The 23,798-nt window shown below is 46.2% G+C and overlaps 1 protein-coding gene across 1 annotated transcript; it reads right to left on the reverse strand.

Annotated features, from left to right (window-relative positions):
- Window positions 1–3,352: 3,352 nt before the first annotated feature.
- On the reverse strand, window positions 3,353–10,449 carry MAGOH (mago homolog, exon junction complex subunit). Its single transcript, XM_040360461.1, has 5 exons — window positions 10,170–10,449; window positions 9,042–9,100; window positions 8,271–8,381; window positions 5,554–5,636; window positions 3,353–3,570 (listed from the first exon to the last, which is right to left on the reverse strand). The coding sequence occupies exons 1-5, from the start codon at window positions 10,255–10,257 to the stop codon at window positions 3,471–3,473; spliced, it is 441 nt and encodes a 146-aa protein (XP_040216395.1). The 5' UTR covers window positions 10,258–10,449; the 3' UTR covers window positions 3,353–3,470.
- Between the last annotated feature and the right edge of the window lie 13,349 nt (window positions 10,450–23,798).

Below are 23,798 nucleotides of genomic sequence, written 5' to 3' on the forward strand. Positions count from 1 at the left end.
AACAGGCCGACATAAGCCCCAGAACTCTCATTACGTCTCTGACTTGGGTGACCTGATTGGTTTGTATCCGAGCCACTGCCTGCATTACTTTCTGAATTTTCTCCTCCGGAAGAAAAACCTTCATTTCCACCGAGGATATCTTGTACCCCAGGTACAGGACTTCCTGTGACGGAGTCAACTGGGACTTGTCTCTGTTGACCAGCCAGCCCAGGGAGCGTAGGAGACCCTGGGATTCCTCTAGGTCCTTTTCCAGCTGGGGACCGGAGGAGGAAATGAAAAGCAGATCGTCCAGGTAGGGTATTACAGTGACCGCTTTGATCCTTAAAGGTGCCAGGGCTTCGGCTAGAACCTTTGTAAAGATCCTCGGGGAGGAGGATAGACCGAAGGGTAGCGCCCTGAATTGGTAATGGATCACCTCCGAGCCTCTCTGCACTGCTAATCTCAATTTTTTTTGAAACTTCCGCCTTTTCTCGGTCTTTTGGTAACCTGGTCAGTAGAAACATAGGGGGGGGGGGGGGGGGGGGAATAGAATTACAGCCTGTAACCGTTCCTGATGATATCTAGAACGAACGGGCTTAGCGTGGATTGAATCCACTGTGGAAGGAACTCCCCCAATCTTCCTCCCACAGGGACGGAGGCATCGCTGGGGTTTAGGAGTGGATTGAGGAGGATTAAATATGATGCCTCCTCTCCCGCGCCCTTTCCCTGAGCAGTGCTTTTTGGGAGGACCATCCCTCTCTTTGGTACCCTGCTGCTTGAAGCCACGAAAGAAACGCTTGTTATCGTTTCTTTTCTTCTCAGGAAAGGATTTCTTTCGATCCTGGGTTCTTTTTAGCGCTTTCTGCAGACCGGGCCCAAATAAATGGTCGCCTGAAAAAGGCAACCCGCAAAGCTTAAGTTTGGAACCAGAATCACCTGGCCAAGTCTTAAGCCATACTGCCCGTCTAGCGGCGTTGACTAATGCCGCCAACCTGGCTGCTAGTCTGACCGACTCAGCTGAGGCATCCGCTAGAAAACCCACTGCTTTAAACAGTAAGGGAAACAAGCTCAGTAGTTGCTGCCTAGAGGTACCTGCTGAAATATGTGACTAATTGTGTAAGCCAGCATTCAAGATTCCTTGCTACACAAGTAGCCGCCAATGCTGGTTTTAACCCAATGGACGTGGCATCCCAGGCCCTTTTTAGCAGCACATCTCCCCTCTTATCCATGGGATCCTTCAGTGCGCCTAGATCATCAAAGGCTAAATCTGTATTTTTAGACACTTTGGCTAATGGTGCATCCAATTTTGGAATTTTATTCCATGGCTGGGAAACGTCAGATTCAAACGGAAACCTTCTCTTGAGGCTACCCGAGAAGAATGGTCTTCTTTCTGGATGCTCCCATTACAGCAAAATCAATTCAATGAGTGATTTATGTACAGGGAAGACCCTGGCTTTCTGCGCATTAGACCCTAAATACATCTGGTCATGCTTAGAAAGTATGACTTGCTCCTCACGAATTTCTAACGTGTCATAGATCGCTTTTAGCAGATCTCCCACGTCATCTAGGGTCAGCCTATAGCTAGATCCCCTGGAGGAATCTTCCCCATCCTCAGACCCCGAAGCAGAATCTGCCTGGGATGAGGCTGGGCCTGAATAAGTCCATCCACTGTCTCTCTTTCCGGCTCCTCCTCGTGTGCTGGAAGTCTATTTGCCGGGTCTGCCCTGGGCAGAGGGGATGGAGCTTGTACCCTATCCATCATTCCTCTGAATGATGAAAAAGTGGACGCCAATTCATCCTTAACGGAAGACAGGATCTTTCGGCACTCTGCTGCTGAAACGTCCTTAACTAGGTCGCTGACACAGTCTGGGCATAATGGCTTTTTCCAATTAGTACTCATTTTTGCCCCACACACGGCACACTTCTTCCTGGGAGCCTGTACAGGAGGCACTTTGACCTGAAACAACAGACCAGGAAGCTGTTAGAATACTCCCCTTACCCAACACCTCTGTGCAGGAAGGAACGAGTGTGCCTAACCCTCCACCATAGGTTCCCCACCTTAGGAGAGTGAAGTGAAAGTAAAGTGCCAACCTCCCAGTGTAAGAGTAGTCTTCCTTCACCACCTTACCTGAGAGGTACCGGAGCCTGCTGCGCATGGATCTGTAGCCTGGCTTGCTTCCTCCATGCTGCCTGGGTATACACACGGCCTGGCCGAGAATCACCCTGCTCCGGGCCTGTACTCTACTGCTGTGCCGCTTAAGGAGACCGGAACGCGTCTCCGCGGCGCCCTTCGATGACGTCGTTTCCGGCGGAAGTCCCGTCACTTCCGCCCTTTGGAACGCATACCCCGCCCCTCGGCTTTCCGGAAGTTCCGCTCTCGAGCGTGGAGGAACGATACTGGCCAGGTCAGCGTCCCCCGCCGCTGCCAGCATGCCGATTTAAGGTAAGGGGGGGGGGGGGTCAGGGCTAGCGCCATCGAAGGTCCTGCTCTCTCTGAGCAACGGGCAGCAATAGGTCCGGCAACCGTGCTCTACCCGGAATTGGTCAGAGGGGTGCCCAGGCTGAGGAGAATCATGCCAGGTGCTCTTCACAGGACAGTCCTGAGACCTAGAGCACCCCATGTTCCTTACGTGCGTGCTCCTTCCCATCCGGTAGGAAACACAAATAACTGAAGATGGAGGCCTGGAGGACCGCTTTAAAGAAGTGGGGGTGTGTGTGTTTCCTGTCCCAGAGGGAGGAGCCCAAGGTCTCAGAGGCTGTGTTGGAAGACGACGTGAGAAAAAGGGTTAATAAGCAGTATTACCGCAGTTTCCCATTCCCGCTCCTCTCACCAGTCCAAACATGCTGCTTGCAGGAGATTTTTTTCTCTCCCACCAGCGCATCGCCTCGGGCTTTCACATTGAGAATGCTGGGCAGGAGTTTTTCAGGCGGTATTTAGGCGCTATACCACCTGAAAAACTCCTCAGTGAGAAAGGGGCCCAAGAATCCAGAGTTTCTGACTCAGGACATAAGGCTACTACAATATCACTTTTGGGTCCTCTTGCAAAAACCCCATTTTAATTGGGAATATACATACTCAGTACCTGGCTGGACAAACAGATCTACAGTTGAAGGCTATAATTATGTTTAACATAAAAATTTAAATATGGCTAAGACAAGACTTCACAATCATTAGCAGCCTGCAACATCCCCTTTGTGATTCCAGAAAAAACATCTGATGTGCTTTATAAATCAGAGCCAAATTAACGAGTCCACATAGTTTGATCCTGTTAATGCTTATAGGCTGAAGAAATGGTGTGTGTAAATTCCCTAATATATGGTCATGGAGCAGATCATATTCAGTGAAACTTGGGGAAATAATCACATCTTAAAAGAATTTTGTAAACATTTTTATTAAAGTCATATCAGTAAAAACAAAAGAACGACACATAAAAAACCCTAGATCCACATCCAATGTAAATAAAATAAAATTGCACTGTCCTCTCAGAGAACTAAATAGGCTTGATTTTAAAGTGAAGTCCAATCAAGCTGAAGACCAGACACTTTAGGTCTTGAACAAGGTAATAGAAAACTCTTAATCCTTCGGGGTCCCTGAAAAAGAAAAAAGCAGAATATGAACATCACTACAATCTATTAGTGTTCACCGATAACATTTCTCAGCAAAATTTAAAAAGCACTAAGGGCCAGATCCACATACCTTTACACCTGCGCCGCGTATCAGAGATACGATACGCCACGTAACTTTTCCGGCTTTGGTTCGAATCCTGAAAGCTTGCGCGCCGAAAGTTACGGTGGCGTAGTGTATCTCTCGGCGCGTAATTCAAATCGGCGGGTAGGGGGCGCTATTCATTTAAATGAAGTGCGTCCCCGCGCCGAATGAACTGCGAATGCGTCGTTGCGAAATTTCCTGCCGTGCTTTGCGCAAAATGACGTTGCAACAACGTCATTTTTTGAACTTAGACGTCAGTTAATAGTCCATCCCTATTCACGGACGACTTGCGCAATTTTTTTTTCAAATTTCGACGCGGGAACGACGGCCATACTCAACATGGCAAGTCTACCTATACGCCGCAAAATACCAGCTTTAACTATACGCCAGAAAAAGCCGACTACAGACGTTCGAAAATGCGACGGCCGCCAGCGTACTTTATTGTGGATCTGCCACTGTATCTAGAACAAGTTAGAACACCCTCCACCCCCTGTTGGGTTTTTAATGCCATCTGGAACCATCAAGAACCAAAAGCAACACTAAACTCCCTTTAAAAAAATGCTTGGGCTGCCCACTAGCAGTGGAAGGACACTAAGCAGTAAGAGCGACCTGTATCCTAGAAGCAGAACACGGCCAGTTACACTCTAAACACTACATGTGTAAAAAGCCATTTTTACACACTGTATTGCTTCATAATAAATCTAAAAGGCTTTATTGAAATGTACTTACAATGAAGATAAAAATAAGCATCCAAACAGATCGCATCTAGTAGCATGCTTGCGTCATTGGTCAGGTTCTGATGTTTGACACAAGCGTGCCACTGGCCATCTTGAGCGATCTGTTTGGATGCTTTTTTATATATCTTGATTGCAAGTACATTTCAATAAAGCCTTTTTGGATTTCTACATACTTCACCATGGGATTCATTTTTGTCCATTATTCCACCAAGCCTGATGAGAGTGGGGAGCTGATGTAGGTTAGTAAGGCCATCTTTTTTGGATCCGCACACCGCTCATTGTAGGAGCCGCTTCCCCAGATGCACAGCGCCGAGTCGTGGATACCTTGTATATGCTTACATTGACCACTCTAATTTGAGGGTTCAACTCTTCTGGTAAGGGGACTTGCTGGAAACACAGTGGTGTTCTGTGCACTTCTAATTGCACTGAAGCTGGTGTGGAGCATTCATCTATCCCTCCCATGGCCAACATATGAACTTTTATTTGTTGCCATCTAAAGTTCATTCGTATTTCTATCAATCACTCTTATGGTCAACATATGAACTTTTCAGTCACCATCAATGTCATTCGTATTTCTGTTTAGCACGACATACTGGGACTTTAGAATACATATTTGCCTAAACTGATGACGAAATTAGATTTTTTACATTTTTAATCGGATATGTTTTATTATAGAAAATAAAAATTGTTTTTTTTATTAACAAAAACTGACAATTTGAGGGAAATAAAAGGACTAAAATTGTATTTGGGTACAACGTCGCATGACCGCACAATTGTCAAAGTAACAGTGCCGTATCGCAAAAATTGCCTGGTCATTAAGGGGGTAAATCCTTCCGGAGTTGAAGTGTGAAGAGTAAGAAAGAGTGGCTACATTCATACACACATTGGGACCACGGAGAGTGAACATTGCCAACCTCTAACAGAAAGTCAGATCCAAGTAGCAAAAACAAAGGAATTTGGAGGAAGCCAAGAACAATCCAAAAAGGTAAAACCTAAATTAGGATTATATACTATTCAAAATTGTTCCTATGACTGGGAACCCCAAATCACCATCTTCAACACCGACAGCTAGAAACTCATTAAAAGCCCAGAAAAAAAAAAAAAAAAACACTGAAAGCAAGTACTTACTTGGACTGGTTCACATCTATAAGGGAACCGATTTTGGAAGTGGTAAAGGATATATGCTCATCTCCTATCACGATCTCCAGCTCCTGCAAGTAAATATATTTATATTCATCAATGTACATGCATAGGTTTGGTTTAGTTTTCCATAAAGGTTGCACAAAACTTCATATAATGGCCACACAAAGCACAATGATGGTTTCATATACGATTGTTAAGCGCAACAAATTGTATGGACAACTGTATTGTGCGAGTTTCTATCTGAATGGATGTTACTTGCATAGACTCTTTAAGGTGGAACTTCACTCTCAATCAACATGAACTATTTCTAAACCTTAAAGCGGATCTCCACTCTAAAGTGAAGTCGCGCTGATCGGCACCCTCCCCCCTCCGGTGTCACATTTGACACCTTTTAGGGGGGAGGGGGGTGCAGATACCTGTCTACAGACAGGTATCTGCACCCACTTCCGGCCCTACGATACGGGCAAAAGACGGGTTTTTTCCTTGCTTCCCGTCCGTCCCCCGTTGTATGCTGGGAACACTCGGCTCCCAGCACACAGCGGGAGCCAATCGGCGGGCGCAGCGCGACTCGCGCATGCGCCGTAGGGAACCGGGCAGTGAAGCCGGAGCGCTTCACTTCCTGGTTCCCTCACCGTGGATGGAGGGGGGAGCAGCAGGGTGATGAGCGATCGGCTCGTCATCTGCTGCGATCGGCGCTGGACTCCAGGACAGGCAAGTGTCCTTATATTAAAAGTCAGCAGCTGCAGTATTTGTAGCTGCTGGCTTTTAATATATTTTTTTAGTGGCACATCCGCTTTAATGCTTCTAGCATTAGTAAACAGATAAGAAAATATCTTATTTACTGGTTTTAAACTTAATTGTTTTATTTTTTTTATTTCTTCAGTTACTTCCAGGTTTCCATGCCTAGGCAAATCATACATCCCAGGAGGGTATGCTACATGAATCATCTGCCCTTACTCAAGATGGCCAATGTCAACTGCCAGGGGGTGTTTTTCAAAATAATTTCTCAGTAAAATCAAGCATGGAGACTTTACATTTGCTGTGTATAAATGCTGGAAAAATTGTAATTACGAAATATCAAAATGTTAAAGTGGTTGTAAAGTTTCATATAAAAAAAAAAAAAAAAAAAACACAAAACATATTATACTTACCTCCTCTGTGCAGATAAGTTTTGCAAAGAGCAGCCTGGATCCTTCTTTTATCCCTCTTTAGTGCGCCTGGCCCTTCCCTCCTGTCAAGTGCCCCCACAGCCAGTAGCTTGCTATGGGAGCACCCGAGCAGAGTCACAGCTTCCTGTGTTCATTCAGACATGGAACCCTGACCCGCCCCCTCTCTCCTGATTGGCTAACTGACTTTGAGTGACAGCTGCAGGACCCAATGGAGCCGCTGCTCTGTCTCAGATAAATCAGGAGGAGAGTCCTGGACAGCCAAGATACTCGTGGACATTGCTGTAGAGAGAAGGGGCTCAGGCAAGTATGTGTGGCCAACTTAAACCCCAGCTATAGGAAACCCAAAAATTCTCCCTTGCAGCAGGGACATGCTCACACTGCAAGGGTTAAATGCTTGTTTAGTCTAGGCGAAAACAGAAACTTACTTACCCGATTCTCCCATGGAAGATGATGCTTCTTCATGCTCTGGCAGTTGACTGTTCCTGGGAGTCCTCACATCTAACTTAGGACTAAGGACCAAGCATCAGTCTGATGCCTGATTCACACTAGTGCAGGCCATACCAGCACATTATGTTAAACAACTGAAAACAAAGTCTTCCAGCACGGAGCCGTTACCCCTGCAGGCTCTTCCATCTTCACCCAGTCTTCTGGGTCAGATGACTCCGGCTGTGTGAATGGACAGAGCTGCGACGGCGTCACTCCAAGGCAAGTGCGCAGGAGCCTCCGTTTACGGCACAGGACTCTCTAAAGGAACAGCCCGGGTGGCCGTTCCTTCAGAGAGCATGCACAATAAATATCTCCTAAACAGTGCACATTTAGGAGATATTTACAGTACCTATAGGCAAGAGTATAAGTCTTACCTATAGGTAAAAGTCAGAGATGGGCGTTTACTCCCACTTTAAAGTGGTTGTAAACCCACTTTGACTTTTACCTACAAGTAAGCCTATAATAAGGCTTACCTGTAGGTAAGGAGAATATCTCCTAAACCTGCACGGTTTAGGAGATATTCCCCTCGCAATGCGCCGCGGCACATGCGCAAGGGGGGGGGATCTACGGCGAAAGGACCGGTAGCCACCAGACCTTGCCGAATTTAAATCTCCCGCGCGCACGAGTGACGTCAATCACAGCGCTGGAGCGGCGATACCCGGAAGACACGCCAGGCAAGAGGACATCTCGCTCGGCGTGGACCAGGTAAGTTCTACACACCTCGTTCCGAGGCAAGTATTTCATAATGAGCTAATATGCGGTGCATATTAGCTCATTATGACTTTTGCCTTGCAGGAGAAAAAAAATAAAACATTTTGATGCAGGTTTACAACCGCTTTAAGGGATTGCTTGAGAGGCTTGATACAGACAGTCACTTTGCTAGGAAAGCGCAGACAGTGCGTTTCATAGCCCTGTTTGAAAGTCAGCATGTCAACAAACCCAGAAATCCACAGTCTAAGCAGATTATCAAAATTGCCAGCTAATCAATTTACCCGATCACTGTTTTTAAATGTGTTCATTAATGACTAGAGAGGACACAACACACACCTGTCGACCAACTCTGTCAGGTGGGGGCCACAGTGCATCATCTTCCTTTGTGATTTCACTGTCATCTATGATTCGTTTCAGTTCCTCCATCACACTCTTGTGTACATAAGCCTGGGCCACAAAATAGGAAGAAAAAAAATAGAACGTTAAAACTACATCAAAAGGAATACTTTTGTAAAACACATAAATCTGGGCCCTTCCCCAGGGCCATTCAATCTGACCATGCTGTCGTTTCATTAGCTTCCCTCTAGACTGGTACACTAGCCGAACCTTCGGGTTACGGTACGTTTCCCATGCTGTCTAATTGCTCCCTGCATCCCAGCCCTGACTTTATTTATGACGTTATAACTGCCCTGGTTCCTGGCCGCAGCAGGCTCCCAAAGGGGCGTCCAGGCCACGGGTAGTTTCTGCCCGACGCTGGTCTGCATTGTATATTTCTGTTTGTATCACCAAAGTGCCTACATAACATTTGTTTGTACCTTTTTGTCTATTTGGTATGGCAATGAAAGTCTTTTTTGTTTCCACTTTTACTGATCGGGTCACCATTTGTTGGGTGCTTGATATGATTTCTTCCATTATGTCAGTTATACCTGTCTAAAAATTTAGAATACTTATTGAACCTAAAACACATAAATCTGAGGATTAGAAGCTTGCTAAAGAAAAGAAGTAAAAACTAGAAGCCCCAACTAAAGAGACACAGATTCTGCCTATTCTGTACACATTGACAGCCTATTTTATAGAGAGCCATGAACAAGATATAACAAATCATACCTCTTTTCTGATCATAACATCATTCTTGTAGTTACTGTTGTTGGCATATCGAAGTTTACCTGTTAAAAGAAAGAAAAAAGTCAGTATTTGTACTTCCTATAAAGACATGTTGTCTGTTAACTCTTTGAAGGGGACATTTACTCAAAAGGTAAAGATCTGCTGTTATCAGGAACACTTGGAAATGATATTTGTGCCTAAGCGGTGCCAAGAAAATATTACCCACAGTAGAATTCCACAAAAATAGCAGAGCATTTCCTGATTTGTGACCCAGAGGGTATACGGGGGGCGGGGATACGCAGAGGGTATACGAGGGGGGGGGGGGACACGCAGAGGGTATACGAGGGGGGGGGACGCAGAGGGTATACAGGGGGGGGGGGGGAGATACGCAGAGGGTATACAGGGGGGGGGGGGGGGAGATACGCAGAGGGTATACAGGGGGGGGGGAGAAACACAGAGGGTATACAGGGGGGGAGAAACACAGAGGGTATACAGGGGGGGAGAAACACAGAGGGTATACAGGGGGGGAGATACGCAGAGGGTATACAGGGGGGGGGAGATACGCAGAGGGTATACAGGGGGGGGGAGATACGCAGAGGGTATACAGGGGGGGGGAGATACACAGAGGGTATACGGGGGGGGGGATATATGCAGAGGGTATACAGGGGGGGGGATATATGCAGAGGGTATACGGGGGGGGATATATGCAGAGGGTATACGGGGGGGGGGATATATGCAGAGGGTATACGGGGGGGGGAGATACGCAGAGGGTATACGGGGGGGGAGGAGATACGCAGAGGGCATACAGGGGGGGGAGAGGAGATACGCAGAGGGGTATACAGGGGGGGGGGATATATGCAGACGGTATACGGGGGTTGGAAAAGGCAGAGGGTATACAGGTGGATGGGATATTTGAGGTAGGCTTATACAGAGGTACGGTTGGTTGTAGTGTATGGCCGCCCTCAGGACGAGGTGTACACGGAGCCCTCGGATAAGAAAGGAAATCGTATACATCCAGCATGGGACATGTGACTGGTGCCCGGAGTGTGGCTGGGTGAGCCATCCCAGCAGGCCCGCGCCGCTCCTCCACACTCCCCCGGTCATAGAACCTTCCCCGCCACCACTACTTACCGTCCGGCCGGAATTCGAACTCCAAGAACTCGTGCCCGAACTTTCCCTTGTGTCCCACATAATACCGGAGGTAGAAGTCGCTTCCCATGGCGTTGCCGCTCTAGCGCTCTCAAATGACGACAGCACGTGTAGAGGCGCACAGGGATGAGGTCAGAAAACCAGCGAAAACGCACGAGAGAGTGATAGGCTCAAACTGGAGTAGATCGTTCAATAAGATGGGAGGGGCGGTGCTAGGAATATCAGATTTGGCGACCCATCAGAATTTGTAACGGAAGTGACGTTCCGTCGTCGCCATCTTGCTACACCCCGCATTCTTCCACGGAAAGGATGAACTGAGAAGGGGGTGTAGTGTCACATTCCGCTTCCTTTAACAGATTGCTCCGGAAGTGACGTTCCATTGCCGCCATCTTGCTACACCCCACACCATTGCACAGTAATGAGTCTGAAGAGGGCAAGCGGACATCTTGTTACACCCACCAGAGTTTTAGATTTCACAGTTATTTTTAACACAAAATGGAGCTTATATGTTTAAATACAGTATTTGTAAATCCGACTACCTGTTTACATGTTAAATGTGAAAATCAGAGGTGTTCTGTCACATTAGCAAGCATGTAAGGTCAGCAGGTTTGCTGCTGCTTTAAAAATGTAACATGTAAACAGTCCGTCGGATTTCCAAATAGTGTAATAAGAGCCAGTTCACACTGGGGCGACTCGTCAGCCGCCTGACAAGTCGCGTCCCATTCTATTCACCAGAACCGTTCTAATAGGATCGACGCAAGTCGCTCCGACTTAGAAAAAGGTTCTTGTACGACTTTGGGGGCGACTCGGACGATTTGCATTGACTTCTATACAGAAGTCATTTTGCTAATCGCCTGCCGAGTCGCCCCCAAAGTCGTGCCGCCCTAGTGTGAACCGGCTCTTAAGCATATAAGCTCCGTTTTGTGTTGAAAATAACTGTGAAATCTAAAACTCCGGTGGGTGTAAGAAGATGTCCGCTTGCCCCCTTCACACTATCATTACTGTGCAATGGGGTGTAGAAAGATGGCGGTGGCGAAATGTCACTTCCGGAGCAATCTGTGGTGGGGAGTCGAATGTGACAACACAGGGGTAAGCGGACATCTGGTTACACCCACCGGAGTTTTGCATTTCACACTTATTTTTAACAGTAAACGGAGCTTATATGATGAAATACAGTATTTAGAAATCTGTCTGACGGTTTACATGTTTTATTATAAAAACAGCGGTGTTCTGTCAGATTAGCAAACCTGTGAGATGAGCAGGTTTGCCGCTGCTTTTAAAATTGAACATCTAAACACTCCCTCGGATTTCTAAATACTGTATTTCACTTTATAAACTCAGTTTACTGTTAACATTAAGTGTGAAATGCAAAACTCAGGTGGGTGTAACAAGATGTCCACTTTCCTCCTTCTTGGTGTATTCTTAATGTGGAGGAGTGCGGGGTGTAGCAAGATGGCGGCGATGAAAGGTCACTTTCGTTACAAATTCTGACAGATCGCTGAATCAGATATTCCTAGCACCGCCCCTCCTGTCTTGTGGGATGATTTACCACAGTTTACATTTTTCATAGTTTACTATACAATTTTGAAATCAGGTAATTTTTCTCTTTCATTGATGTGCGCTGAAGCGGCTGCACTTATGGACACTCATGGTTGTCACTAAAGGGCACTGATGGGCACTGGTAGGTGACACTGATAGGCAGCACTGATGATGAGTCACTGATGGGCATTGATTGGCAGTACTGGTGGGCATTGATAGGTGGCACTGTTGGGCAAAGGTAGGTGGCACTGGTGGGTACTGATAGGTGGCAGTACTGGTGGGCATTAATAGGTGGCACTGCTGGACAAAGGCAGGTGGCACTGGAGGGCACAGATCTCCCTCTGACAGAAGCCGGTGACAATCGTGGCAGAATCATGACACGATTTGGTACCAAAGTAACAGGAATCTAAGGGCGTACCGCGATTTTCAGCGTTTCTTAATCGCGGGCAGAATCGCAGCGTTTCTACATGCAAAATGGAACGCCATGGTGTCAATGGAGCCTAAAAGAGGGCATGGCAGGGTGTGTGTCCTATGCCTACATACTTTTGCTAACAGGTGTCCCTCATTCCCATCGCAAAAAGTTGGAAGGTATGATAAAGAGGCACAGGACGGATGCCATATAGGAGAAGTCACAAAACCAGCGGGTACATCTATAAAACGCAAGTGAGGCTGATAGGTTTACACTGGAAGAGATTTTTCAATTAGAGGGGATGGGCAGTGCTATGTCTATCCAATTGCCCCTGTTCCGTCAGATTAGACGACCGTCAGATTTTGTAACGGAAGTAATGTTCCACCAAGGCCATCTTGGTGCACCCCGCACTTGGCCACAGTAACACTACAGTTTGAAGTTGCCAAGCGGACATCTTTTTACACCCACTGAAGTCTTGCATTTTACAGTTATTTTACCACTAAACTGAGCTTATATTGTGAAATACAGTATTTGGGCACTTTAAAGAGAATAGTGCCCCCTCTCACCCTCCTGTCGGGCCCTGTTCTGAGCCACATTCTTGTGGAAGATTGTCACATGATTCAAAATCTGGACTGTCCGGGTGAATCCCGGATAGGTGGCAACCCTAGAGGAGTTAGGCGCTAAATGGGTGTAAGATAGGTGCCAAATGGGAGGCGTCCGACTGTAATGAGGTGTGGATAGGCGCTATATGGGAGGAGTTAGGCGTAGGACGTGCGACCAATAGGCACTGATTGGGAGTATCATAGGTGCCAAATGGAAGCAACTAGGCTCTAACTAGGCGCCTATATGGGAGGAGTTAGGCATAGGGCAGTCACCCAATAGGGGCTAATTTGGCGTATCATAGGCGCCAAATGGGAGGAGTTTGGCTCTAACGAGGCGCAGGGCGGGCGCTAATTGGTTATTTGCGAATTTGAGTCATTTCCAGAAACCTGCATTTCTAGAGATGTGTTGCTCAGTGCCCCCTTGTTATTTGCTATAGACTCATTCTCGCATTGTACAATGTAAGCAGCTCTGTGGTTGCGTTTGGCCTCATTCACACAGGGTGGGAGGTCAGGAGGGTGGCTGAGCTGTGGTTTTAGTGCGCCCCAACCACCCGCCTGAGCACGAACATTCAGCCAATCACGCCAGTACGCATGCTGCGGCAAACTTTAACCACTTGCCGACTGCTGAAGTTTTTATGGCGACAGAATGGCACGGCTGCGCAAATGGGCGTATATATACATTTCCTTTAATTTACTGCCGTGTGGTTGCACGCGTACCACCGGCGGTGCGCTCGCGTCCCTGTCGGGTCCACCTTAAAAACCGACAGGTGGATATAATCGGAACACCCGTGTGAAAGGGCCTTAAGTTAATGGCTGCTTTCACACTAAGCAGCGCCGGGCGTTGGCGGTAAAGCGCCACTATTTTTAGTGCTTTGCCGGCTCTGCCCATTGATTTCAATGGGCAGGTGCACTGTAGGAGCGGTGTATACACCGCTCCTGCAGCGCTGCTAAGATGCGACTAGCAGGACTTTTTTTTACCGTCCTTCCAGCGCACCGCTCCAGTGTGAAAGCCCTCGGGTGAGGCTCTTTCAGTGCACTTTGCAGGCGCTATTTTTAGCGATATAGCGCCTGCAAATTGCCTCAGTGTAAAAGCAGCCTAAATCTGTTTATTTTGACAGATTTGCATTTACTTCAACCGAGGAGAGGGAAAATGTCTCCAAAGTTGGGAGATATTTTAGTTGTCATCAGCAAGTGCCCCCAATGGAAGATTTTCCCTCTGTTGCTGTTTCAGTGACAACCATAGAATTATAGATTTTACCTCAACTGTATATATATGTATATGTGTTGTATATGTAGCACCCTTCTCCTGTTGAACAGGCACTGCTGTAAATTTAGAGGGGGCCCGAGTCGTTATTTGGCTCAGACAAGTGTAATTATGGGCAATTTAGCCTCTGTTCCAGCCATGGCTGTGCTGGGAGTAACCACCATTGTTCGCCTGGGGGTGTTATTACCATTCCAGGCCAAGGGTGGCAGCAGCAGAGTCAGGGTGTATTGGGTGTCCTCCTCGGCAGTGAATCAGTGGGAGTGATTGTCCCGCTGTGCATGCTGCGGGAGGGGTACTTAAGGGACAGGATTTTTTTTTTTTTTTTTTTTTAGCTCTTCTAGAAACCAGCAGCGTTTTTGCAGAAAAAAAAATGCCTTATGCCTTGTACACACGATCGGTTTTCCCGTCTGAAAAAAGTTGGATGTTTTTTCCGACGGAATTCCTCTTAAAGGATCACTAAAGGATATTTTTTTTTAGCTAAATAGCTTCCTTTACCTTACTGCAGTACTGGTTTCATGTCCTCATTGTTTGTTTTTGCTTTGAAGTTGCTGTAATTCTGCTGTGATCTCCACACTTCCTGCTTGTCTGGCTCCTTATGAAAAAACTCATGGGAGCTTCTCACTGTGGTCCAAGCTGTGTGTCTAAAACTCCTCAGAACCAATCAGATTCATTTTAAAAACAAAACACTGTCCTGGATTTGTTTGTTTTTGTTCTGTGGGTCTCTTTACTTCACAGAAACATGAAACCAGTTTAAAAACGAAAGTGAAACTGCAGGCACATTATATGATTGAATTTAATCTATTTTTAATCATTTTTAAAAGGAATCAGTTAACTTTTATGTCTCTATACCCTGTAAACAGTCATTTCAGCAAAACATTTTTTTTCCTTTAGTGACCCTTTAAGCCTGCCTTGTATACACACGGTCACACAAAAGTTCAGTGAACTTTTGACTGCCAAGAATGCGGTGATGTAATAGACTATGACGAGCCAAGAAAATGAAGTTCAGTACTTCTGAGCATGCGTCATTGTTTCCGAACATTTGTAGGAATTTTGCGCGTTGAGATTTGTACACACTATTGGAAATTCCGATCAGTTTTTTTCATGACGGAAAAAAAATAAAAAAATAGATCCTGCTCTCTATGGCCCAGATTCAGATAGATCAGCGGATCTTTAGATCCGCGTAATCTATCTGCTTTAAGATCCGCTGCCGCAAGTTTTAGAGGCAAGTGGGTAATTTACAAAACACTTACCTCCAAACTTGCGGTGGCGGATCGTAAATCCCCCGGCGGAATTAAAATTCCGCAGCTAGGGGGAGTGTAGTATTTAAATCAGGCGCGTCCCCGCGCCGATTTAAATGCGCATGCGCCGTCCGCAAATTTTCCCGGCGTGCATTACTCCCAATGACGTCGCTAGGACGTCATTGGTTTCGGCGTGAGCATAACTTGCGTCCAGCGCTTTTGTGAATCGACGTACGCAAACAACGTAAAAAAAAAATTTTTGGACGCGGGAACGATGGCTATACTTAACATTGGCTGCGCCTCATAGAAGCAGGGGTAACTATGCGCCGGGAAAACCCTTACGTAAACGTCGTAAAAACACTGCGTCGGGCCCGTGTACGTTCGTGAATTGGCGTATCTCGCTGATTTACATATTCTCAGCGTAAATCAGCGAGAACGCCCCCAGCGGCCATTTTTACATTGCAGTTAAGATCCGACGGTGTAATCAGTCTATGAATCAGTCGCATAGATACAGGGGATACACCGTCGTATCTCTTTGAGAATCTGGCCCTATCTTTTTCCAGCAGTTTTTCTGTTGGAAAAAGTCTGATGGAGCATACACACGGTTGGGATTCCCAACCAAAAGCTCTCAGACTTTTTCCAACAGGAAAACCGATCGTGTGTACGGGGCATTACACTTGTAAAAAGTGTCTAAAGCTTTTACAGGCGTCAAGCTTTTGGGTGGCAATTTCATTGGCCAGAATAAATAATTTATTCTAGCCATTAAAATGAATTAATGCTTGCGTTTAGCAGCGTCAAGCGTTTTTTTCTGCCCGAACGCCACGGTTCCTAGGCACACTGGCAGTTTATTTTTTCCTGGCTCTATGAGCCCCTGCCACTAAACGCTGCTAAAAGTCTATGGCCCGGATTCAGATACATTGGTGTATCTATTGGTGGGCGTAGCGCATCTCAGATACGTTACGCCGCCGTAAATTAGGGCGCAAGTTCCGTATTCAGAAAGAACTTGCGCCCTAAGTTACGGCGGCGTAACGTATGTGGTCCGGCGTAAGCCCGCTTAATCCAATTCTGGATGATGTGGGCGTGTTTTATTTAAATTTCATGTGACCCCACGTATTTTACGTTTTTTTAGAATGGCGCATGCGCCGTTCGTGAAAGAATCCCAGTGCGCATGCTCGAAATTACGCCGCAAATCTTCATGGCTTTAGACGTGAACGTAACTTACGTACAGTCTATTCGCGAACGACTTACGCAAACGACGTAAAATTTTCTAAATTCGAAGCGGGAACGACGTCCATACTTAACATAGCAGGGGTAACTTTACACAGGAAAAAGCCGAACGTAAAAAATGCGCCCGGCGGACGTACGTTTCTGAATCGGCGTATCTACCTAATTAGCATAATCCTTGCGTAAATATACGGAAGCACCACCTAGCGGCCAGCATAAATATGCAGCCTAAGATACGACGGTGTAAGACACTTACACGGGTTGAATCTTAGGGAAATCTATGCGTAACTGATTCTATGAATCAGTCGCATAGATACGACCCCGCAACTCAGAGTTACAACAGCGTATCCGGAGATACGCCGTCGTAACTCCTTTCTGAATCCGGGCCTGTGTGTGCATGGACACATAGGCCAACGTGGAGGGGTGTTTAGAGGCAGGAAAAAAAGCGTCTAGTGTGCATGAGGCCTTACTATTGCCAAACTATTGGATGACAATATAAAACAAACATAAAAAAAAAATGCAGAAAGTTTGAATGCTTAGATCTCGTTCACACCAGTGTATTTAAAAAAGTTCACCTTCTTAAAAAAATGTATAAATGTACATTTTTTGCAGGTAAAAAAATTTGCATTTAAAAAAAATCTTTATTAGGAGCCGTAAAGTATTGCACCTGTAATCAGCAGATCACATGTGCAATCTCAGGCCCTTGCAGACTGTCAGTGTAGCTCTCTGCCAGTACCTCACATGGGTAGACAGTTACTGAATAACAGGAAGGATCACTTAACTACCTAGAGCACTCAACAGTGCCCTGGTAGTTCATTGAGAACTACAAGCTATCAGCCGCAATGGCTGATGGTAGTTGTAATTCTCCCATTCACAGAACTCTGTGAATGAATGATGCGGCTGGGTGGGTGGAGCCCCGCCAGCAACAGGTTTTTAAAATTGTGACAGAGGGTGTGGGGAGAAGATCCCCGCCCCGCTGTCACAAAAACTCAGGGTGCGAGGGCTGCTCAGTTAGCAACATAGTACAATGATTGTTTTGGGCGGTGTTTTGTTTTCTCCTTTTCTTCATCTGTGGCTTGGTACCTCTCCACAATGTTTTTTTTTTTAATGTACAATTGTAATATGTATTAATGTGTTGTAGTATTTTGGAATTATTTTCCTTGTATTGTAGATATTGTATCCATATTTTGATATAGAGAGCATGTGGCTCCTGAAGCACTGGATGTATGCAAAAACATTGGTCCACTAAGCTCTACAGTTGTATTTTGTGCATTTTTATCATTTTGATATGGACCAACTTTTAAACAAGAACATTTTCAATTGTATCATATGTAGCACCCTCCAGTGTGCTAGATTAGGATGTACATCGTTTTTTTGTAGCACAGGTAAATTTAGGCCTGGCTGTGTTTAATCTAGGTCAGGGTGAGTGATCCAGGGAGGTTGAATGACTCTCTGGTGCCTCCCCCTATTTGCTGAAACCTTGGAGAAGTTTCCAGAAGAACGGGAGGGAGGCTAGGAGGAGCTGCCTGGAGCATTGATAAGGCCCCCAGCCAATCCCTCGCCAAATGGGCTCGCATGGAACGGGCGCCTCCTAAATACTCAAGAGTCAGGCCAGCAGTGGCAGAGTGGAGTTCAGGTGGAAGCTGGATATGGAGTGCAGAGGAGGCTGTCGGAGGCCCTTGAGGGTAGCCCTCTAGTCTGGAGGGGGTTACCTTGGTCCTGGGGCTCGGGTCTTGGAGAGATCCTCTAACAACACTAGGAGGAGTCCTGTCCAGAGGCACGGGAACAAGAGTGAGGACAGCAGGAGCCAGCTAGCACATCCTGGTGGCTGGTGAGTGTGGCAGTCTGGGAGAACTGTGGGAAGTAGCCAGGAGGGCTAGTGAAAGGTGCAGCTGCAGCCAGGTGGGCTGACAGTGCCTAAAGAGTTGGTGCTGGGATCAGTAGCCACAGGAATGTAGCTGGGCACTGGACTTTTTTTTTTTAAACACCAAAGGGGCCTGTGGTCCCTGCCTGTAAAAAGGCCTTTGCATCAGGTTTGGGTCAGAAACACGTACAATTATGCACAAGTTCCTAAGCCGTAGAGGAGGGATTACTGCAGATAAACAGTTACAACTTATGTGGGGGGATTTATTTAATCTCTGTGTATCACCTGAGGCCAGTCACCTCAGTGGGTATATATATTTTTTTGACTAGAGTGTACGGTTAACCTTAAGACCCCTTTCATACTGAGGAGTTTTTCAGGCGGTACAGCGCTAAAAATAGCGCTGCTATACCGCCTGAAAAACTCCTGCCCAGAAACCTCAATGTAAAAGCGGGAGGGCTTTCACACTGAGGCGATGCGCTGGCAGGAGAGAAAAAAATCTCCTGTCAGCAGCATCATTGGAGCGGTGAGAGGAGCGGCGTTTATACCGCTCCTTCCCATTTAAAACAATGGGAAACCGCGGCAATACCGCCCGCAATCCGCCTCTGCAGAGGCGCATTGCGGGCGGTATTAACCCTTTATAGGCCGCTAGCGGGGGTTAATACCACCCCGCTAGCGGCCGAATCCCGCGGCAAATCTGACGGTATCACCGCTATTTTTAGCGGGGCTATACCGCCACCGCGGCTCCCGCCCCAGTGTGAAAGAGGCCTAAGTCAGTGCAGGGAACACAAGTAATTACAACACAAGCATAGGGTAGAAAAAGTTTATTTTGTCTATGTAGAAACAGGTCAGAATTGTACAACAAGTTAAAAATATGGGTTAAGACATGGCATTTATATACAGATGTCTTTCCTAAACCAAAACACCCCAAACCATGGCTCATGCCAGGCCAACAGCCAGACCTCAAGGCCAATTCCACCTAAAACTATTATTTAAGATTTGCATTGTTGGCTGTCCAATTGAAATTTCTCTACATATGATGAATGATGAGATATCCCTACGTAGAAGCCCAACTCCACACATATGATCACGTGACACTCTCCTGCTTGATCATCTATAATTAAGGAAAAAACAATTGCAGAAGAGTGGCACCTTGTGGGAGTGGGGGGCAGACACCAAGACACAAAGGGGACATCCCAACACTTCTGTCACTTTTGTCGCTCGAGAAGTGAAATTTCAGTTTGGGTGGAACTGCCCTATAATGCAGACCTAAAGTTCATTGCTCCCTCTTTTGCTACTTCCATCAAAAAAGAAGTTATGGTGCTGAACACTGTGCCATTTGCTGGAGCTGGTACCATCATCAGGATCTGACCCGAGGATGCTCATCTCTTTATCCACTTCTGTGCTAGGACTGAGAGCGGGTTTGTTTTTTGAGAGTTCCTTTGCTTGAAAATGGACCTGCTCTTCAGCTGGGGTGCAGAACCACAGATATTGGACAATAAGTGGCTGGAGGAAACCAGACCACATCCACGTATTTTTCATGGGAAACCAGACCACATCCACGTATTTTTCATGGGAGTAGCAATGATAAAAGTTGTACCTAAAGTACATTTTTATCCTTCAGGTCCACTTTAGTTTACATTCTAGGCCGCAAAGTGCAGCAACCCACGACAACCAGATGTAAGCCATCTAGGAGTATGACTATATGCCTAAAGTCATGTTGCCATGGGTTACTGCACATCATAACTCCATGAAAGAAAACCTTGCAGTGTCTTAATACCAAGAGTACAAGTTTAAGTCATGAGCCAAAGTTCAGGCTAACAGTATTTATATATTTATATCATAAAAAAAGAACATAAAACACAAATCTGATTTAAGAAATTCAACCCTTATTTAAAAAATATGAACAGCTTTGGTTGATCTGTATCTATGTTGGTTAGATTTAATGTAAAGTGCCCTTATACAATGCTAGGCCAGCCTGCAATGCATCCACTCACAGACTTGCACGATATGTGCTGTGTGTACCTATATATACATACATATACACACACGCACACAATCATACACACACAAAAGGTAGATAAATATACATACGCCAACATGCAGTAGTTGGAATTCTATCTGTGCTCTGAGTTACTTAAAGGAGTTTGACATCAATCACGTCTGACATTCTACAATTAGAAAAGGTTTGGCCATTTCATAGCCATCAACATACAGTTAGCAAAGGTTCGGCCATTTTGTCCTGACTCACTGAAACCTGTACCGCAAACTATGAATATCCAACTGACTGGAAAAAGTCAGATAGACTTGTGAGCAGCGAGATTTATAAGAGTGTCTACTGGAAGAAGACATAAAACATTCTTGTTTATTTCTGCCCTGAGCTTAGTCCCCAGATGCACCATGTTGACCAGGCCTACTGGAAGGTCTATGAGGGTACAATGGGCAAAGGTATCCCATCTTCTGGTTTTTACATACATATGGCTTTTAAGAACTGTTACCAGCAAAGGATGTCGAGCACAAACCATTGTGGAAACTACCAGGACTGAAACGCTCAGGAGGTGGTGGTGGTGGAGATAAATCCTGATCACAATATACAAATGGCAATGTGACATGAAGAGCAGACATTTGTTGCAGCAGAAACACTTACGGACAACATATACTGAACCCCCCCAATTTATGAGGGTTGTAATAGGCTGAATACATCATTAGGATTTTATATTACATTGGGCATTGGTATAATCGTACAAGCAAAAGAGTAGTTTATCGATGTCCTGATGGGAACAGGAAATGGTGTCAACTTGCTGTGGTCCCTATCATGTCTTACATTGTGGGTTAATGAGTTCAATTCTAAACTCTACTGTAGAAAAAAGTTGTCTGTACTAAGGACTTGTATGTCTGAATATTTAAACTATGAAACTCTTTGTTAAAAGTGAAAAAACAAGCAGACAGAGGCAAATGCACAATCCCCCATGGAGTGCATAGGGTACAAAAGCAGCAGCCCTAAATCCCCTTTTAAACCAGGGGTGCCCAACCATTTGAAAAGCGAGGGCCACTTAAGCAACTTGGTACCCAGTTGCGGGCCAGAATGAGCTGAGCAGGCGGATAATAGGTTGAAAGCTACTCAATAGGCCCTCCGATCCGATCCGTCCAGATGGAAGGAGGACAAATTCCCTTCTGTTTTCTTTTTTAGTGGATCGGATTGGAGGTAGGTGGGCGTAAACGGACACAAGTCTGTTTATATCTGCCGCTCTGTAGAGGTGAATTGAGGGTCCCATTTGGTCGGGCTGATCCCGTGAAAAGGGCCCAAGACTGCTTTCACACTGATGTGCTGCAGTTTACCCATACCATGGGTGCAGTGTAGTGCACCTGTGTCGGTCCTGTGGGTAAGCAGAACTTTGCCATAGACTCCGCCTGTGGCAAAAGTTGGGGCTGTAGAGGAAGCATCGGCTTATGGGGCTCTGCTCCGCAGCTGCTTTCTTCCTCTACCACCAGCTTTATTCACAACACGGATGCTGTGGTATGGAGGGTTGGCAACCCACGATCTGGGCTTGCCAGCTCGCCATTCCAGAGCAGGAGGTCGCGGGCCACATCAGAGGACTCCACGGGCCACTGGTTGGCCACCCCTGTTTTAAACAGTGCAAACCATATCACCAACAACCAGACATAACAAAAACAAAGTCCTACAGCAGTCATCATGAGATTATGAGAGGACCTAAAATTCTACATTCACACGCAGAACAGGGATGTTCTAAGGTAAGGACCAAACTCAGTTCAGCCAGAATCTGAGCTGCCGGCTCAATTAACTGCGAATGTGTAATTCCTCACAGCTACATGTAACAAAAGGGTGGGGATATTGGTTGCATCATTGAGAATATATGACCATATCTGGACAATGACCTTGACCAAATACTGTGTGCCCATATTGGGTCAATAATGTCAGCAGCAACCCCACCCCTTTATTACGTGTGGCGGGAAATTCCATGTTTGCAGCCGACTGGGTCAGTGCCTTGCCATCATATGACTGTATCCTACAGGATCGACTTGATCCTTAGCTCATGTAGACCACACAAGGAGGGAGGCTCCACCATGTGAAGGGATTTGAATGCATGGCTAAACCTGGCTAGGGTTTAGTGTTGATAATTTATGATATTCAATGCAGTTTCCCATCAGGCCTACATGTCCATGTGGTATTTTAGGACCCCCTATCCGCTCTCATGATTGGATGCAGGGATTTGTTTTAGTTATGACTCGTTGTTGGCGATTCTGTTGGGACTATTTAAAGGGTGGTGGTTTAGGGCTGCTGCTTTTAAACTTCATGCTTACAAAAGAGACTTTTTGAAGGTTTGTTCAGTATTATATAGGGCAGTGATGGCGAACCCCATGGCACGCCAAGCCCTCTCTGTGGGCACGCCATGAAATAAGAAAAGCACAAAGTGAAAAATCGAATCTTCCACACCGCACTGTGAACTACATCTCCCACAGTTCTGTAGGCTAGCGGTGATGTGTCCGAGTGGGCGTGACAAAGAATAAGCGCCCGGGGGTGACGTGTGTATGCGCACGCTAATCAAATCGTAGAAGTTGTCTCATCCACACCGCACCCACCATCAAACAAATCAGCGGTGACGTGCTGGGCGTGACTGGGAGAACACGTGGCTGGGATCAGAGGAGACTTGCGGGTAGGAATGAGCTGCCAGAGAGACTGGAGACAGGCAAGATCAATGTGGAGTGGACATATACAGTACAGTTACAGATTTTACTAAATTTTGCACAATAAAAGGTGTTAATTCGGTTAGTGCATGTGTCAGGTAGGTGAGTGTAATATGTCAGGTAGGTGAGTGTAATATGTCAGGTAGGGGAGTGTAATATGTCAGGTAGGGGAGTGTAATATGTCAGGTAGGGGAGTGTAATATGTCAGGTAGGGGAGTGTAATATGTCAGGTAGGGGAGTGTAATATGTCAGGTAGGGGAGTGTAATATGTCAGGTAGGGAAGTGTAATATGTCAGGTAGGGGAGTGTAATATGTCAGGTAGGGGAGTGTAATATGTCAGGTAGGGAAGTGTAATATGTCAGGTAGGGAAGTGTAATATGTCAGGTAGGGAAGTGTAATATGTCAGGTAGGGAAGTGTAATATGTCAGGTAGGGAAGTGTAATATGTCAGGTAGGTTAGTGCTTGCGTCAGGTAGGTTAGTGCATGAGTCAGGTAGGTTAGTGCATGAGTCAGGTAGGTTAGTGCATGAGTCAGGTAGGTTAGTGCATGAGTCAGGTAGGTTAGTGCATGAGTCAGGTAGGTTAGTGCATGAGTCAGGTAGGTTAGTGCATGAGTCAGGTAGGTTAGTGCATGAGTCAGGTAGGTTAGTGCATGAGTCAGGTAGGTTAGTGCATGAGTCAGGTAGGTTAGTGCATGAGTCAGGTAGGTTAGTGCATGAGTCAGGTAGGTTAGTGCATGAGTCAGGTAGGTTAGTGCATGAGTCAGGT

This window comes from Rana temporaria, chromosome 7, assembly GCF_905171775.1.
Source record: "Rana temporaria chromosome 7, aRanTem1.1, whole genome shotgun sequence".
Classification (NCBI taxonomy): domain Eukaryota; kingdom Metazoa; phylum Chordata; class Amphibia; order Anura; family Ranidae; genus Rana; species Rana temporaria.

What these genes read in the sequence shown, in the direction of transcription:
- MAGOH (XM_040360461.1), bottom strand. Translation starts at nt 10,257, where the DNA reads ATGGGAAGCGACTTCTACCTCCGGTATTATGTGGGACACAAGGGAAAG. An exon ending in ATGTTATGATCAGAAAAGAG is followed by an intron (nt 8,382 to 9,041) that starts GTATGATTTGTT and finishes TTTGTGGCCCAG; the next exon opens with GCTTATGTACACAAGAGTGT. An exon ending in ATAGATGTGAACCAGTCCAA is followed by an intron (nt 3,571 to 5,553) that starts GTAAGTACTTGC and finishes TTTCTTTTTCAG; the next exon opens with GGACCCCGAAGGATTAAGAG.